This window comes from Salmo trutta, chromosome 16, assembly GCF_901001165.1.
Source record: "Salmo trutta chromosome 16, fSalTru1.1, whole genome shotgun sequence".
In the NCBI taxonomy this organism is placed as follows: domain Eukaryota; kingdom Metazoa; phylum Chordata; class Actinopteri; order Salmoniformes; family Salmonidae; genus Salmo; species Salmo trutta.
In genome coordinates, this window is record NC_042972.1 from 2,295,617 (window position 1) to 2,315,242 (window position 19,626).

Genomic DNA, 19,626 nt, shown 5'->3' on the forward strand with positions numbered 1-19,626 from the left:
CTGTTACAATAGTATCTAACCCTAGTCCTGTTACAATAGTACTTAACCCTAGTCCTGTTACAATAGTATCTAACCCTAGTCCTGTTACAATAGGATCTAACCCTAGTCCTGTTACAATAGTATCTAACCCTAGTCCTGTTACAATAGTATCTAACCCTAGTCCTGTTACAATAGTACGTAACCCTAGTCCTGTTACAATAGTATCTAACCCTAGTCCTGTTACAATAGTATCTAACCCTAGTCCTGTTAGTATCTAACCCTAGTCCTGTTACAATATTATCTAACCCTAGTCCTGTTACAATAGTATCTAACCCTAGTCCTGTTACAATAGTATCTAACCCTAGTCCTGTTACAATAGTATCTAACCCTAGTCCTGTTACAATAGTATCTAACCCTAGTCCTGTTACAATAGTATCTAACCCTAGTCCTGTTACAATAGTATCTAACCCTAGTCCTGTTACAATAGTATCTAACCCTAGTCCTGTTAGTATCTAACCCTAGTCCTGTTACAATAGTATCTAACCCTAGTCCTGTTACAATAGTATCTAACCCTAGTCCTGTTACAATAGTACGTAACCCTAGTCCTGTTACAATAGTATCTAACCCTAGTCCTGTTACAATAGTATCTAACCCTAGTCCTGTTACAATAGTATCTAACCCTAGTCCTGTTACAATAGTATCTAACCCTAGTCCTGTTACAATAGCATCTAACCCTAGTCCTGTTACAATAGTACCTAACCCTAGTCCTGTTACAATAGTATCTAACCCTAGTCCTGTTAGTATCTAACCCTAGTCCTGTTACAATAGCATCTAACCCTAGTCCTGTTACAATAGTACCTAACCCTAGTCCTGTTACAATAGTATCTAACCCTAGTCCTGTTACAATAGTACCTAACCCTAGTCCTGTTACAATAGTATCTAACCCTAGTCCTGTTACAATAGTATCTAACCCTAGTCCTGTTACAATAGCATCTAACCCTAGTCCTGTTACAATAGAATCTAACCCTAGTTCTGTTACAATAGTATCTAACCCTAGTCCTGTTACAATAGTATCTAACCCTAGTCCTGTTACAATAGTATCTAACCCTAGTCCTGTTACAATAGTATCTAACCCTAGTCCTGTTAGTATCTAACCCTAGTCCTGTTACAATAGTATCTAACCCTAGTCCTGTTACAATAGTATCTAACCCTAGTCCTGTTACAATAGTATCTAACCCTAGTCCTGTTACAATAGTACCTAACCTTAGTCCTGTTACAATAGTATCTAACCCTAGTCCTGTTACAATAGCATCTAACCCTAGTCCTGTTACAATAGTATCTAACCCTAGTCCTGTTAAGTACATCATGTATGTTTCACTGAAGGGGAACTGTAGCACCCAGACATTAGAGACTGGTTTCCCAGACACAGATCAGGCCTTTGACTCGGTAGCACTTTCAATGGAGAATACCTATTGAGCATGCCCCTGATGTTTTAATGACCGGTTAGCAGGTGAAGTACCCTTATAAATACATTCCCATAGCTAAATATATACATTTCCTTACAAACACCCCTATGCTGCAGTAGTTAATGGTAGTGTGTTGGACAGGTAGGAGGAGGAACAGAGCGAGAGCGGCTGACAGCCTGTAATTTACACAGTTTAGTGACGTGTTTCTACCTAACCGTCACCTAACCTAACTTTGACATAAACCTCACCTAACTTAACTTTCACCCTAACCTAACCTAACTCTCACATAACCCTCACCTAACCGTTACCTCACCTAATTCTCACCTAACCTAACCGTTACCTAACCTAACCCTAACTTAACTATCACCTAACACTCACCCAACCTAACCCTCACCTAACCCCTCACTTAACCTAACCATCACCTAACCCTTAAACCTAACACTTACCTAACCTAACCCTCACTTAACCTAACCTAACCTTAACCTAACCTAACCCTCATCTAACGTAACCCTCATCTGAGTGTTAATTTCACTCTTACAGAATCAACACTAGAAATGTCACACTGAAAAATCTATCCGAGTCCAAGTCAGAGTCCCCACTGGTCAAGTCCAAGCCAGACTCCCTACTTGTCGAGTCCAAGCCAGACTCCCCACTGGTCGAGTCCAAGCCAGACTCCCCACTGGTCGAGTCCAAGCCAGACTCCCCACTGGTCGAGTCCAAGCCAGACTCCCCACTGGTCGAGTCCAGGTCAGACTCCCCACTGGTCGAGTCCAAGCCAGACTCCCCACTGGTCGAGTCCAAGCCAGACTCCCTACTGGTCGAGTCCAAGCCAGACTTCCTACTAGTCGAGTCCAAGCCAGAGTCCCCACTGGTAGAGTCCAAGCCAGACTGCCCACTGGTCGAGTCCAGGTCAGACTCCCCACTGGTCGAGTCCAAGCCAGACTCCCCACTGGTCGAGTCCAAGCCAGACTCCCTACTGGTCGAGTCCAAGCCAGACTCCCTACTAGTCGAGTCCAAGCCAGAGTCCCCACTGGTAGAGACCAAGCCAGACTCCCTACTGGTCGAGTCCAAGCCAGACTCCCCACTGGTCGAGTCCAAGCCAGACTCCCCACTGGTCGAGTCCAAGTCAGAGTCCCCACTGGTCGAGTCCAAGCCAGAGTCCCCACTGGTCGAGTCCAAGCCAGACTCCCTACTGGTCGAGTCCAAGCTAGTGTCCCCACTGGTCAAGTCCAAGTCAGAGCCCCCACTGGTCGAGTCCAAGCCAGACTCCCTACTGGTCGAGTCCAAGCCAGACTCCCTACTGGTCGAGTCCAAGCCAGACTCCCCACTGGTCGAGTCCAAGCCAGACTCCCCACTGGTCGAGTCCAGGTCAGACTCCCCACTGGTCGAGTCCAAGCCAGACTCCCCACTGGTCGAGTCCAAGCCAGACTCCCTACTGGTCGAGTCCAAGCCAGAGTCCCCACTGGTCGAGTCCAAGTCAGAGTCCCCACTGGTCGAGTCCAAGCCAGACTCCCCACTGGTCGAGTCCAAGCCAGACTCCCCACTGGTCGAGTCCAAGCCAGACTCCCCACTGGTCGAGTCCAGGTCAGACTCCCCACTGGTCGAGTCCAAGCCAGACTCCCCACTGGTCGAGTCCAAGCCAGACTCCCTACTGGTCGAGTCCAAGCCAGACTTCCTACTAGTCGAGTCCAAGCCAGAGTCCCCACTGGTAGAGTCCAAGCCAGACTGCCCACTGGTCGAGTCCAGGTCAGACTCCCCACTGGTCGAGTCCAAGCCAGACTCCCCACTGGTCGAGTCCAAGCCAGACTCCCTACTGGTCGAGTCCAAGCCAGACTCCCTACTAGTCGAGTCCAAGCCAGAGTCCCCACTGGTAGAGACCAAGCCAGACTCCCTACTGGTCGAGTCCAAGCCAGACTCCCCACTGGTCGAGTCCAAGCCAGACTCCCCACTGGTCGAGTCCAAGCCAGACTCCCCACTGGTCGAGTCCAAGCCAGAGTCCCCACTGGTCGAGTCCAAGCCAGACTCCCTACTGGTCGAGTCCAAGCTAGTGTCCCCACTGGTCAAGTCCAAGTCAGAGCCCCCACTGGTCGAGTCCAAGCCAGACTCCCTACTGGTCGAGTCCAAGCCAGACTCCCTACTGGTCGAGTCCAAGCCAGACTCCCCACTGGTCGAGTCCAAGCCAGACTCCCCACTGGTCGAGTCCAGGTCAGAGTCCCCACTGGTCGAGTCCAAGCCAGACTCCCCACTGGTCGAGTCCAAGCCAGACTCCCTACTGGTCGAGTCCAAGCCAGAGTCCCCACTGGTCGAGTCCAAGTCAGAGTCCCCACTGGTCGAGTCCAAGCCAGACTCCCCACTGGTCGAGTCCAAGCCAGACTCCCCACTGGTCGAGTCCAGGTCAGAGTCCCCACTGGTCGAGTCCAAGCCAGAGTCCCCACTGGTCGAGTCCAAGCCAGACTCCCTACTGGTCGAGTCCAAGCCAGACTCCCTACTGGTCGAGTCCAAGCCAGACTTCCTACTAGTCGAGTCCAAGCCAGAGTCCCACTGGTAGAGTCCAAGCCAGACTGCCCACTGGTCGAGTCCAGGTCAGACTCCCCACTGGTCGAGTCCAAGCCAGACTCCCCACTGGTCGAGTCCAAGCCAGACTCCCTACTGGTCGAGTCCAAGCCAGACTCCCTACTAGTCGAGTCCAAGCCAGAGTCCCCACTGGTAGAGTCCAAGCCAGACTCCCTACTGGTCGAGTCCAAGCCAGACTCCCCACTGGTCGAGTCCAAGCCAGACTCCCCACTGGTCGAGTCCAAGTCAGACTCCCCACTGGTCGAGTCCAAGCCAGAGTCCCCACTGGTCGAGTCCAAGCCAGACTCCCTACTGGTCGAGTCCAAGCTAGTGTCCCCACTGGTCAAGTCCAAGTCAGAGCCCCCACTGGTCGAGTCCAAGCCAGACTCCCTACTGGTCGAGTCCAAGCCAGACTCCCTACTGGTCGAGTCCAAGCCAGACTCCCCACTGGTCGAGTCCAAGCCAGACTCCCCACTGGTCGAGTCCAGGTCAGAGTCCCCACTGGTCGAGTCCAAGCCAGACTCCCCACTGGTCGAGTCCAAGCCAGACTCCCTACTGGTCGAGTCCAAGCCAGAGTCCCCACTGGTCGAGTCCAAGTCAGAGTCCCCACTGGTCGAGTCCAAGCCAGACTCCCCACTGGTCGAGTCCAAGCCAGACTCCCCACTGGTCGAGTCCAAGCCAGACTCCCCACTGGTCGAGTCCAGGTCAGACTCCCCACTGGTCGAGTCCAAGCCAGACTCCCCACTGGTCGAGTCCAAGCCAGACTCCCTACTGGTCGAGTCCAAGCCAGACTTCCTACTAGTCGAGTCCAAGCCAGAGTCCCACTGGTAGAGTCCAAGCCAGACTGCCCACTGGTCGAGTCCAGGTCAGACTCCCCACTGGTCGAGTCCAAGCCAGACTCCCCACTGGTCGAGTCCAAGCCAGACTCCCTACTGGTCGAGTCCAAGCCAGACTCCCTACTAGTCGAGTCCAAGCCAGAGTCCCCACTGGTAGAGACCAAGCCAGACTCCCCACTGGTCGAGTCCAAGCCAGACTCCCCACTGGTCGAGTCCAAGCCAGACTCCCCACTGGTCGAGTCCAAGTCAGAGTCCCCACTGGTCGAGTCCAAGCCAGAGTCCCCACTGGTCGAGTCCAAGCCAGACTCCCTACTGGTCGAGTCCAAGCTAGTGTCCCCACTGGTCAAGTCCAAGTCAGAGCCCCCACTGGTCGAGTCCAAGCCAGACTCCCTACTGGTCGAGTCCAAGCCAGACTCCCTACTGGTCGAGTCCAAGCCAGACTCCCCACTGGTCGAGTCCAAGCCAGACTCCCCACTGGTCGAGTCCAGGTCGAGTCCCCACTGGTCGAGTCCAAGCCAGACTCCCCACTGGTCGAGTCCAAGCCAGACTCCCTACTGGTCGAGTCCAAGCCAGAGTCCCCACTGGTCGAGTCCAAGTCAGAGTCCCCACTGGTCGAGTCCAAGCCAGACTCCCCACTGGTCGAGTCCAAGCCAGACTCCCCACTGGTCGAGTCCAGGTCAGAGTCCCCACTGGTCGAGTCCAAGCCAGAGTCCCCACTGGTCGAGTCCAAGCCAGACTCCCTACTGGTCGAGTCCAAGCCAGAGTCCCCACTGGTCGAGTCCAAGCCAGACTCCCTACTGGTCGAGTCCAAGCCAGACTCCCTACTGGTCGGGTCCAAGCCAGAGTCCCCACTGGTCGAGTCCAAGCCAGACTCCCCACTGGTCGAGTCCAAGCCAGACTCCCCACTGGTCGAGTCCAAGCCAGACTCCCCACTGGTCGAGTCCAAGCCAGACTCCCCACTGGTCGAGTCCAAGCCAGACTCCCTACTGGTCGAGTCCAAGCCAGACTCCCTACTGGTCGAGTCCAAGCCAGACTCCCTACTAGTCGAGTCCAAGCCAGAGTCCCCACTGGTAGAGTCCAAGCCAGACTCCCTACTGGTCGAGTCCAAGCCAGACTCCCCACTGGTCGAGTCCAAGCCAGACTCCCCACTGGTGGAGTCCAAGTCAGAGTCCCCACTGGTCGAGTCCAAGCCAGAGTCCCCACTGGTCGAGTCCAAGCCAGACTCCCTACTGGTCGAGTCCAAGCCAGTGTCCCCACTGGTCGAGTCCAAGTCAGAGCCCCCACTGGTCGAGTCCAAGCCAGACTCCCTACTGGTCGAGTCCAAGCCAGACTCCCTACTGGTCGAGTCCAAGCCAGACTCCCAACTGGTCGGGTCCAAGCCAGAGTCCCCACTGGTCGAGTCCAAGCCAGAGTCCCCACTGGTCGAGTCCAAGCCAGAGTCCCCACTGGTCGAGTCCAAGCTAGAGTCCCCACTGGTCGAGTCCAAGCCAGACTCCCTACTGGTCGAGTCCAAGCCAGACTCCCTACTGGTCGAGTCCAAGCCAGACTCCCTACTGGTCGGGTCCAAGCCAGAGTCCCCACTGGTCGAGTCCAAGCCAGACTCCCTACTGGTCGAGTCCAAGCCAGAGTCCCCACTGGTCGAGTCCAAGCCAGAGTCCCCACTGGTCGGGTCCAAGCCAGAGTCCCCACTGGTCGAGTCCAAGCCAGACTCCCTACTGGTCGAGTCCAAGCCAGAGTCCCCACTGGTCGAGTCCAAGTCAGAGTCCCCACTGGTCGAGTCCAAGCCAGACTCCCTACTGGTCGAGTCCAAGCCAGAGTCCCCACTGGTCGAGTCCAAGTCAGAGTCCCCACTGGCGAGTCCAAGCCAGACTCCCCACTGGTCGAGTCCAAGCCAGACTCCTACTGGTCGATCCCCACTGGTCGAGTCCAAGCCAGAGTCCCCACTGGTCGGGTCCAAGCCAGAGTCCCCACTGGTCGAGTCCAAGCCAGACTCCCTACTGGTCGAGTCCAAGCCCAGAGTCCCACTGGTCGAGTCCAAGTCAGAGCCCTCACTGGTCGAGTCCAAGCCAGACTCCCCACTGGTCGAGTCCATTTCAGAGTCCCCACTGGTCACGTCTTTTTTATTTTTTTATTTTATTTTTATTTAACCTTTATTTAACCAGGAAGGGTCATTGAGATTTAAAATCTATTTTTCAAGAGCGTCCTGGCCAAGATAGGCAGCGCCAAGTCATTACAAAAATTACAGACAACAACATGAAAAACTACAATTAATCTAGTAAAACCATAGAATTAACAAAGAATATAACAAAATCAAAAACAGCAAATTAAAACATTGACATGTCAGGGAATCAGTCTCAAGATCATTCATCAGTGATTTAAAATACCAATCGGGACAAGTTCTTCCAGTTTAAAAGTATTTTGTAAGGCATTCCAAGACGATGGCGCAGAGTACATAAAAGCCCTTTTACCAAATTCAGTTCGGACATTTGGAACAGTTAGCAGGATAAAGTCCCGTGAACGAAGAGAGTACCCACCACATTTCTGAACAATAAAAATGCCCAAATAAAAAGGTAGTAAACCCAAAATGGCTTTGTAAATAAAAGTATACCAGTGACTGAGCCTACGAGTGACTAGAGAAGGCCAGCCAACCCTGGTATACAAAGTGCAGTGGTGCGTAAGGGTTTTGCAATTTAAAATAAATCTCAAAGTGCCATGGTAAAGGGTGTCAATTGATCTCAAACACTCTTTACTAATGCTTGCAGAAATCTGCTCTAAAGCAGTATCCACACCCATCGGATGTAGTGATCATAATATAGTAGGCATATGTAGGAAAACCAAAGTTCCAAAGGCTGGGCCTAATATAGTGTATAAGAGATCATACAACAGATGTTCTAATGATTCCTATGTTGAAGGTCTAAAGAATATTTGTTGGTCAAATCATATCAATTTTATTTATAAAGTCCTTCTTACATCAGCTGATATCTCAAAGTGCTGTACAGAAACCCAGCCTAAAACCCCCAAAACAGATAGCAATGCAGGATGTAGAAGCACGGTGGCTAGGAAAAACTCCCTAGAAAGTCCGGGAACCTAGGAAGATCTGGTCTGTGGTGTGTATTGAGAAGCAACACTTGACGCTGCACTTGACGCATTTATGAAACTGATTATTCCGTTATTAAGAACCCATTAAGAAAAAGACTGTAAAAACTCTTAAATCCCAGTGGATTGATGAGGAATTGAAAAATTGGTACGGTTGAGAGGGACGAGGCAAAAAGGAACGACAAATAAATCTGGCTGCACAGCTGATCTGTAAATTGAGAAATCATGTGACTAAACTAAACAAAAAGAAGAAGAAGCTGCACTATGAAACAAAGCTAAATTACATAAAGAACAAAAGTAAAACCCTTTTTTTGCCTAAAATGACACCCAAATCTAACTGCCAGTAGCTCAGGACCTAAAGCAAGGATATGCATTTTCTTGATACCATTTGAAAGGAAACACTTTAAAGTTTGTGGAAATGTGAAAGTAATATAGGAGAATATAACACATTAGATCTGGTAAAAGATAATACAATGAAAAAAACATAATTTTGTATCATCATCTTTGAAATGCAAGAGAAAGGCCATAATGTATTATTTCAGCCCAGACGCAATTTAGGTTTTGGCCACTAGATGGCAGCAGTGTATGTGCAACGTTTTAGACTGATCTAATGAACCATTGCATATCTGTTCAAAATGTTGTATCAAGACTGCCCAAATGTGCCTAATTCGATTATTAATACATTTTCAAATTCATAATTGTGCACTCTCCTCAAACAATAGCATGTTATTCTTTCACTGTAATAGCTACTGTAAATTGGACAGTGCAGTTAGATTCACATTAGCCTACGTTAGCGCAACCGTCTAGCGGGGATGACACCGATCCCGTAGAGGTTAAATGACATTTTGGGCAAAAACGCAAACTCAGCTCCATCCAGATGATTCGTTCATCACAAAACCCCCTGATATTGCCAACTACATTTATGTTTTTTTTCATTGGCAAGATTAGCTAATTTAGGCATGACATGCATAACTAACCAAATTATGAAAGACAAGAATTGTAATTTTGAATTCTGTAAAGTGAGTGTTGTAGAGGTGACACTTATTTTTTGTCTATCAACAATGACAAGCCACCTTGGGTCTGACAACTTGGATGGAAAATGACTGAGGACGATAGTGGACTATATTGCCACTGCTATTAGCCATCTCTTCAATGTAAGCCTACAGGAAAGTGTGTGTCCTCAGGCCTAGAAGGAAGCAAAAGTAATTCCGCTACCCAAGGATAGCAGAGCACCCTTTACTGGCACAAAAACACACAACCAATCAACCTGCTACCAATCCTTAGTAAACTTTTGGGAAATAAAGTGTTTGACCAGATGCAATGCTATTTCACAGTAAACAAATGAACAACTGACTTTCACCACGCTTATAAGGTATGATACTCAACATGTACGGCAGTTACACAAATGACTGAAGATTGGCTGAAGAAATGTACAATAAGAAGCTTGTGGGAGCAGTTTTGTGAGACTTCAGTGCAGCTTTTGACATTATCGATCATAGTCTGCTGCTGTAAAAATGCATGTGTTATGGCTTTACACCCCCTGCTATATCATGGGTTGAGAGTTTCCTGTCAAACAGAACACAGAGGGTGTTCTTTAATGGAAGCCTTGACAACATAATTCAGGTCAAGTTGGGCATTCCCCAGGGCAGTTGTCTAGGCCCCTTAGTTGTTTCAATCTTTACTAATGACAAGCCACTGGCTCTGAGTAAAGCCTGTGTGTCTATGTATGCGGATGACTCAACACTATACACATCATCTACCACAGCTAGTGAAATCACTGTAACACTTAAACCTGTTGGGGCTAGGGGGCAGTATTTGCACAGCTGGATAAAAAACGTACCCGATTTAAACTGGTTACTACTCTTGCCCAGAAACGAGAATATGCATATAATTAGTAGATTTTAATAGAAAACACTCTAAAGTTTCTAAAACTGTTTGAATGGTGTCTGTGAGTATAACAGAACTCATATGGCAGGCCAAAACCTGAGAAGATTCCATACAGGAAGTGCCCTGTCTGACAATTTGTTGTCCTTCTGTTGCATCTCTATCAAAAATACAGCATCTGTGCTGTAACGTGACACTTTCTAAGGCTTCCATTGGCTCTCTAAAGCCACCAGAAAGTGGAATGGGGTGTCTGCTGTCTCTGGGCAAAGTACAGCTGCTCTGTTTGTGAGTGGTCAGCCTGGGGACAGTGAGACTGAGATTCCACTGGCTGTTGACGCAAGCGTCCCACCTTGCCCAGGGAGGTTAACAAAGAGCTGCAGTCAGTTTTAGAATGACTGGAGAACGTAGTGGTAAATATTTCTCAAATATAAAGCATTGTGTTTGGAACAAACCATTCACTAAACCGTAAAGCTCAACTAAATATTGTAATGAATAATATAAGATACTCAGGGACTGTAACTTTTACTCTCCCTTCCGGGAGAATGTCCTCCCACGCCCTCCCTTCAGCAAAGCTTCGTTCCTCATCGTACACATCACTGACAATCTGAAATGGTCCAACCACATGCAACAATGCCTTTTCAACCTCAGGAGGCTGAATACCTTTGGCTTGGCCCCTAAGACCCTCACAAACTTGTACAGATATAGCACTGAGAGCATCCTGTCGGGCTGTATCACCGTCTGGCATGGCAACGCATCACCGGGGGCAAGCTAACTGCCCTCCAGGACACCTACAGCACCCAATTACACAGAAATGCCAAAAAAATCATCAAGGACATCAACCACCCGAGCCACGTCCTGTTCACCTTGTTATCAGAAACAAAACATCTTCTATCTCAAGGCCATCAGACTGTTTAATAGCCATGACTAGGCAGGTTCCACCTGGTTACTCAACCCTGCACCTTAGAGGCTGCTGCCCTATGAACATAGACATGGAATCACTGGTCACTTTAATAATGTTTACATATTGTTTTACACATTTTATATGTATATACTGCATTCTACTGTATTTATTTATATTTCTAGTCAATGCCACTCCGAATATTTATATACAGTTTTTCTTAATTCCAATCTTTTACTTTGAGATTTGTGTGTATTGTTGTGATTTGCTACATACTACTGCACTGTTGGAGCTAGAAACACAAGCATTTCGCTCCACCCGCATTAACATCAGCTAAATATGTGTATGTGACCATTCAAATCGTATTTCTTTTGATATTCAGCAAGTTGAGGAGACTAAACCCCTTGGTGTAACTCTGGATTGTAAACTGTCAAAGAATATTGATGCAATGATAGCTAAGAAAGGGAGAGGTCTGTCCATAATAGCTGCTACCTTGGCAGGAACTAATTCGGATCCATAATAAACCCCAGGAAGAGTAGCTGCTGCCTTGGCAGGAACTAATGGGGATCCATAATAAACCCCAGGAAGAGTAGCTGCTGCCTTGGCAGGGACTAACGGGGATCCATAATAAACCCCAGGAAGAGTAGCTGCTGCCTTGGCAGGAACTAATGGGGATCCATAATAAACCCCAGGAAGAGTAGCTGCTGCCTTGGCAGGAACTAATGGGGATCCATAATAAACCCCAGGAAGAGTAGCTGCTGCCTTGGCAGGAACTAACGGGGATCCGTAATAAACCCCAGGAAGAGTAGCTGCTGTCTTGGCAGGAACTAACGGGGATCCGTAATAAACCCCAGGAAGAGTAGCTGCTGCCTTGGCAGGAACTAACGGGGATCCGTAATAAACCCCAGGAAGAGTAGCTGCTGCCTTGGCAGGAACTAATGGAGATCCATAATAAACCCCAGGAAGAGTAGCTGCTGCCTTGGCACGAACTAATGGGGATCCATAAAAAACCCCAAGAAGAGTAGCTGCTGCCTTGACAGGAACTAATGGGGATCCATAATAAACCCCAGGAAGAGTAGCTGCTACCTTGGCAGGAACTAATGGGGATCCATAATAAACCCCAGAAAGAGTAGCTGCTGCCTTGACAGGAACTAATGGGGATCCATAATAAATCCTAGGAAGAGTAGCTGCTGCCTTGGCAGGAACTAATGGGGATCCATAATAAATCCTAGGAAGAGTAGCTGCTGCCTTGGCAGGAACTAATGGGGATCCATAATAAACCCCGGGAAGAGAAGCTGCTGCCTTGGCAGGAACTAATGGGGATCCATAATAAACCCCAGGAAGAGTAGCTGCTGCCTTGGCACGAACTAATGGGGATCCATAATAAACCCCAGGAAGAGTAGCTGCTGCCTTGGCAGGAACGAATGGGGATCCATAATAAACCCCAGGAAGAGTAGCTGCTGCCTTGGCAGGAACTAATGAGGATCCATAATAAACCCCAGGAAGAGTAGCTGCTGCCTTGGCAGGAACTAATGGGGATCCATAACAAAACCCAGGAAGAGCAGCTGCTGCCTTGGCAGGAACTAATGGGGATCCATAATAACCCCAGGAAGAGTAGCTGCTGCCTTGGCAGGAACTAATTGGGATCCATAATAAACCCCAGGAAGAGTAGCTGCTGCCTTGGCAAGAACTAATGGGGATCCATAACAAAACCCAGGAAGAGCAGCTGCTGCCTTGGCAGGAACTAATGGGGATCCATAATAAACCCCCAGGAAGAGTAGCCGCTGCCTTGGCAGGAACTAATGGGGATCCATAATAAACCCCAGGAAGAGTAGCTGCTGCCTTGACAGGAACTAATGGGAATCCATAATAAACCCCAGGAAGAGTAGCTGCTGCCTTGACAGGAACTAATGGGGATCCATAATAAACCCCAGGAAGAGTAGCCGCTGCCTTCGCAGGAACTAATGGGATCCATAATAAAGCCCAGGAAGAGTAGCTGCTGCCTTGGCAGGAACTAATGGGGATCCATAATAAACCCCAGGAAGAGTAGCTGCTGCCTTGGCAGGAACTAATGGGGATCCATAATAAACCCCGGGAAGAGAAGCTGCTGCCTTGGCAGGAACTAATGGGGATCCATAATAAACCCCAGGAAGAGTAGCTGCTGCCTTGGCACGGAACTAATGGGGATCCATAATAAACCCCAGGAAGAGTAGCTGCTGCCTTGGCAGGAACTAATGGGGATCCATAATAAACCCCAGGAAGAGTAGCTGCTGCCTTGGCACGAACTAATGGGGATCCATAATAAACCCCAGGAAGAGTAGCTGCTGCCTTGGCAGGAACGAATGGGGATCCATAATAAACCCCAGGAAGAGTAGCTGCTGCCTTGGCAGGAACTAATGAGGATCCATAATAAACCCCAGGAAGAGTAGCTGCTGCCTTGGCAGGAACTAATGGGGATCCATAACAAAACCCAGGAAGAGCAGCTGCTGCCTTGGCAGGAACTAATGGGGATCCCTAATAAACCCCAGGAAGAGTAGCTGCTGCCTTGGCAGGAACTAATTGGGATCCATAATAAACCCCAGGAAGAGTAGCTGCTGCCTTGGCAAGAACTAACGGGGATCCATAACAAAACCCAGGAAGAGCAGCTGCTGCCTTGGCAGGAACTAATGGGGATCCATAATAAACCCCCAGGAAGAGTAGCCGCTGCCTTGGCAGGAACTAATGGGGATCCATAATAAACCCCAGGAAGAGTAGCTGCTGCCTTGACAGGAACTAATGGGAATCCATAATAAACCCCAGGAAGAGTAGCTGCTGCCTTGACAGGAACTAATGGGGATCCATAATAAACCCCAGGAAGAGTAGCCGCTGCCTTCGCAGGAACTAATGGGATCCATAATAAAGCCCAGGAAGAGTAGCTGCTGCCTTGGCAGGAACTAATGGGGATCCATAATAAACCCCAGGAAGAGTAGCTGCTGCCTTGGCAGGAACTAATGGGGATCCAATATAAACCCCAGGAAGAGTAGCTGCTGCCTTGGCAGGAACTAATGAGGATCCATAATAAACCCCAGGAAGAGTAGCTGCTGCCTTGGCAGGGAAACTAATGAGGATCCGTAATAAACCCCAGGGAAGAGTAGCTGCTGCCTTGACAGGAACTAACGGGGATCCGTAATAAACCCCAGGAAGAGTAGCTGGTGCCTTGACAGGAACTAACGGGGATCCGTAATAAACCCCAGGAAGAGTAGCTGCTGCCTTGACAGGAACTAACGGGGATCCGTAATAAACCCCAGGAAGAGTAGCTGCTGCCTTGGCAGGAACTAATGGGGATCCGTAATAAACCCCAGGAAGAGTAGCTGCTGCCTTGACAGGAACTAATGGTGATCCATAATAAACCCCAGGAAGAGTAGCTGCTGCCTTGGCAGGAACTAATGGAGATCCATAATAAACCCCAGGAAGAGTAGCTGCTGCCTTGGCACGAACTAATGGGATCCATAATAAACCCCAGGAAGAGTAGCTGCTGCCTTGACAGGAACTAATGGGGATCCGTAATAAACCCCAGGAAGAGTAGCTGCTGCCTTGGCAGGAACTAATGAGGATCCATAATAAACCCCAGGAAGAGTAGCTGCTGCCTTGGCAGGAACTAATGGTTGATCCATAATAAGCACCAGGAAGAGTAGCTGCTGCCTTGGCAGGAACTAATGGGGATCCATAATAAACCCCAGGAAGAGTAGCTGCTGCCTTGACAGGAACTAATGGGGATCCATAATAAACCCCAGGAAGAGTAGCCACTGCCTTGGCAGGAACTAATGGGGATCCATAACAAACCCCAGGAAGAGCAGCTGCTGCGTTGGCAGGAACTAATGGGGATCCATAATAAACCCCAGGAAGAGCAGCTGCTGCCTTGGCAGGAACTAACGGGGATCCGTAATAAACCCCAGGAGGAGTAGCTGCTGTCTTGGCAGGAACTAACGGGGATCCGTAATAAACCCCAGGAAGAGTAGCTGCTGCCTTGGCAGGAACTAACTGGGATCCGTAATAAACCCCAGGAAGAGTAGCTGCTGCCTTGGCAGGAACTAATGGGGATCCATAATAAACCCCAGGAAGAGTAGCTGCTGCCTTGGCAGGAACTAATGGGGATCCGTAACAAACCCCAGGAAGAGCAGCTGCTGCCTTGGCAGGAACTAATGGGGATCCGTAATAAACCCCAGGAAGAGTAGCTGCTGTCTTGGCAGGAACTAACGGGGATCCGTAATAAACCCCAGGAAGAGTAGCTGCTGCCTTGGCAGGAACTAATGGGGATCCATAATAAACCCCAGGAAGAGTAGCCGCTGCCTTGGCAGGAACTAATGGGGATCCTCCCCTCTCCCCCTGCTCACATGGCAGCTCTCCTCTTCCCACTACTCTGTTGCTCTTTTCCGCCCATCTCCCCCTCCCCCTGCTCACATCATCAGTCCCTCTCTTCCTCTCCTCCTCTCATCCCACAGAGAGCGAGAGAGAGAGAGAGAGAGAGTGGCTTATCCTTATTCACCTCTTCCAGTCTAAAAATAGCCTCCACCCCCTACAAATATCTCCACAGAGAAAGAGCTGGAGAACATTGATTTTCTCAAAGCTATTCATGGGTTGCATGTTTCGTGACAATATTGTTTTGAACATTTGTTTTGGATTGATGCCCGACTGAGCATTCTACTCTGCTTTACAGTGGCTTGGAAATACAATGATATTCAAAAGGAGGAGCATAGTTACAGAGATATAGATATATAGAAATATAGAAATATAGATATATAGAAATATAGATATATAGATATATAGAAATATAGAAATATATATATATAGAAATATAGATATATAGAAATACAGATATATAGAAATATAGAGATAGATAGAGATAGATAGATAGATAGATAGATAGATAGATATAGATATATTTATAGATATACAGAGATATAAATATATAGAAATATAGAGATATAGATATACAGAGATATAGAAATACATAGATATAGATATATAGATATACAGAGAGAGATATAGATATATAGAGACATGTGACCGACCAGCTCCAATCGATCTTAGGTAGCAAAGTTTGAAATTGTGTTTTTTACATTGGATAGAGACTCAGAGCTACAAAATGATATATAATACACTGCAGTTGAATAACAATCGGAAAGTATTTTTTCTTTGAAAGTTTATAAACTTGTAAACTCACTTTTGAGAAAATGGCCCTTTAATGTTTTGGTACACCTACTGGAGAGCTCTTCTTTGTCTACACCCAGTCAGCATCGTTCACACCCTCTTAAGCCTTAGTCCCACCCATCTCTTTAAGGATTCACATGTGAGGCCATGTGCTAAACAGAGGGAGTAGTGTAGTAAACAACCAAAGATTAAGACTAAAGGCTGGTTTATACTATAGGTGTGTTCATAAATTTAATCTGGAGTTTTTTGTTATTTTACCGTTATTTTACCAGGTAAGTTGACTGAGAAAACATTCTTTGAAGAGGAAGACGCACCAAAGAAATGTAAAGTCTTCGAAAGTTGTTACGAGAAACCTACATCGCTATGACAACAGAGCTCTGGGCTTTTCATTGGAGGTATTAGGTATCTGACTTTAGATCATGTTAAGGATATGTTAGAGAAAGACCCCACTGAAGGATTCAGCACATTAAAAAAAAAAAACATATTTGTCTTGGTAAAATGTCATTTATAACACAAGGAAGTTACATTTCATTACCGAAACGTGTTTTTTTTCACCCACTGTGGACAGAGTGAGTTGACACTACATTCTGTAGACAGGAGCCTCTCCTCAGGACAATAAAAATTCAGACTTAAATTTCAATTGACCCAGTCACTGGACAATTGAAATTCAGACTTCAATTTCAATTGACCCAGTCACTGGACAATTGAAATTCAGACTTCAATTTCAATTGACCCAGGCACTAGACAATAAAATTTCAGACTTCAATTTGAATTGACCCAGTCACTGACTACAATCACACGTAGTCAGTGTTAGCATTGCTTATTTGACATTAATGTAACACTGTCTGAACACTGTCTGAACACACCGTGCACAGACAGACAGATGGATAATGTTCTAACACAATGTTCTGGACCAATCATTTAGGCCTATACGTGCCTGTTTATCTGTCTGCTTGATGTGCTCAGTTCAGTCATCAGTAATATTGATTTGAACAATGACAGTGTCCGTCTGCATATCAGAATGGCTCTCTATTTCCTATATAGTGCACGACTTTAGGTCTTTATAGGGCTCACATAGGGAATAGAGAGGCATTTGGGATGCATGTCAGACAGTTGTTATGAAATACTGTTATACTCTAGCTGTTAAAAAAAACTATTTTTAAGGACGTGTGTAAACAACGAGACCGATATCGATATTCCTGATGACTGAACTGAAAACGTCAAGCAGACAGTCTGGTCTGATGACATCATAATCCTGGTCATAAGAGGATAGGATATATTTTATTGTACGCTCCTGCAGAAAAATAGTTCTGAAAGGGTTCTTCGGCTGTCCCCGTAGGAGAACCTTTATTGGTTCTAGGTAGAAACCTTCTGGGTTGCGAAAGGTTTTTTTATGGAAGCCAAAAGGGTTCAACCTGGAACCAAAAACAGAGACTACACACACACACACACACACTACAGTACACACACACACACACACACACACACACACACACACACACACACACACACACACACACACACTACAGTGCACACACACACACACACACTACAGTACACACACACACACACACACACACTACATTACACACACACACACACACACACACACACACACACACACACACACACACACACACACACACACACACACAGTACACACTCACACACAGTACACACAGTACACACACACACAGTACACACACACACACACACACACAGTACACACACACACACACACACACACAAATACAGCTGATCTCTCTCACGTTATTCTAAATAAAACAGCTGATCTCTCTCTCATCCTGAGGCTGCATTTATTGTAGCTGGGGATTTTAACAAGGCTAATCTGAAAACAAGACTCCCTAAATTCTATCAGCATATCGATTGCGCGACCTGGGCTGGTAAAACCCTGGATCAATGTTACTCTAACTTCCGCGACGCATATAAAGCCCTCCCTCGCCCTCCTTTCGGAAAATCTGACCACGACTCCATTTTGTGGCTTCCAGCCTATAGACAGAAACTAAAACAGGAAACACCCGTGCTCAGGTCTGTTCAATGCTGGTCCGACCAATCGGATTCCACACTTCCAGATTGCTTCGATCACGTGGACTGGGAAATGTTCCGCATAGCGTCGGACAATAACATTGATGAATGCGCTGATTCGGTGAGTGAGTTTATTAGCAAGTGCATCGGTGATGTTGTACCCACAGCGTCTATTTTAACATTCCCCAACCAGAAACCGTGGATTGATGGCAGCATTCGCGCAAAACTGAAAGCCCAAACCACTGCTTTTAATCAGGGCAAGGTGACCGGAAACATGACCGAATATAAACAGTGTAGCTATTCCCTCCGCAAGGCAATCAAACAAGCTAAGCGTCAGTATAGAGACAAAGTGGAGTCGCAATTCAGCGGCTCAGACACGAGAGGTATGTGGCAGGGTCTACATTCAATCACGGACTACAAAAGAAAAACCAGCCCTGTCGCGGACCACGATGCCTTGCTCCCAGACAAACCAAACAACTTCTTTGCTCGCTTTGAGGACAATACAGTGCCCCTAACACGCCCCGCTACCAAAACCTGCGGGCTCTCCTTCACTGTAGCCAACGTGAGTAAAACATTTAAACGTGTTAACCCTCGCAAGGCTGCAGGCCCAGACAGCATCCCCAGCCGCGTCCTCAGGGCATGCGCAGACCAGCTGGCTGGTGTGTTTACGGACATATTCAATCAATCCTTATCCCAGTCTGCTGTTCCCACATGCTTCAAGAGGGCCACCATTGTGCCTGTTCCCAAGAAAGCTAAGGTAACTGAGCTGAGCTAAATGACTACCGTGATCAGTAGTGGTCAGTAGTAGTCTGTGAAAGCAGAAAATAAATATTTGACACACTGGAAAGAATCAACCAGAAAACAGAGCAAATTGGAACGCTATCTGGCCCTGAACAGAGAGAACACCTGCCTACTGTGACTAACCATAAATGTCAAAAATCCTAGACTATGTACAGACTCAGTGAGCATAGCCTTGCTATTGAGAAAGGCTGCCGTAGGCAGACCTGGCTCTCAAGAGAAGACAGGCTATGTGCAACGCTGCCCACAAAATGAGGTGGAAACTGAGCTGCACTTCCTAACCTCCTGCCAAATGTATGACCATATTAGAGACACATATTTTCCACAGATCAATCAGACCCACAAATAATTTGAAAACAAATCAAACATTGATAAACTCCCAGATCTGTTAGGCAATATACAGCAGTGTACAGACAGACAGACAGACAGACAGACAGACAGACAGGACAGACAGACAACACAGACAGACAGACAGACAGACAGACAGACAGACAGACAGGACAGAGAGACAGACGACAGACAGACAGACAGACAGACAGACAGACAGACAGACAGACAGACAGACAGACAGACAGACAGACAGACAGACAGACAGACAGACAGACAGACAGACAGACAGACAGACAGACAGGGGACTCACTTGGCCAGCTTGGTCTCTATGTGTTGTCGTATCTCCTGTCTCTCCAGGTCTGAGCGAACAGGGAAGATGTTTCTGTCCTCCAGCTCCTGCTGACTGGGACGGTTACGAAGCTTCACCGTTAACAACTCTTTACGCATCCGCCGCGGCAGGGTGCCTACACACACACACACACACACACACACACACACCACACACACACACACAGACACAGACACACACACACACACACAGACACACACA

General features: G+C 47.6%; 1 protein-coding gene across 3 annotated transcripts in view; it reads right to left on the reverse strand.

The window, feature by feature from the left end:
* LOC115149932 (phosphatase and actin regulator 3) overlaps positions 1–19,626 on the reverse strand; it is an 87,574-nt gene that overhangs the window by 30,832 nt on the left and 37,116 nt on the right. For all 3 annotated transcript variants that reach the window (XM_029692734.1, XM_029692733.1, XM_029692735.1), the window contains exon 8: positions 19,387–19,540. In XM_029692734.1, the coding sequence (XP_029548594.1) occupies positions 19,387–19,540 (154 nt within the window). The remainder of the gene's footprint in view (positions 1–19,386; positions 19,541–19,626) is intronic.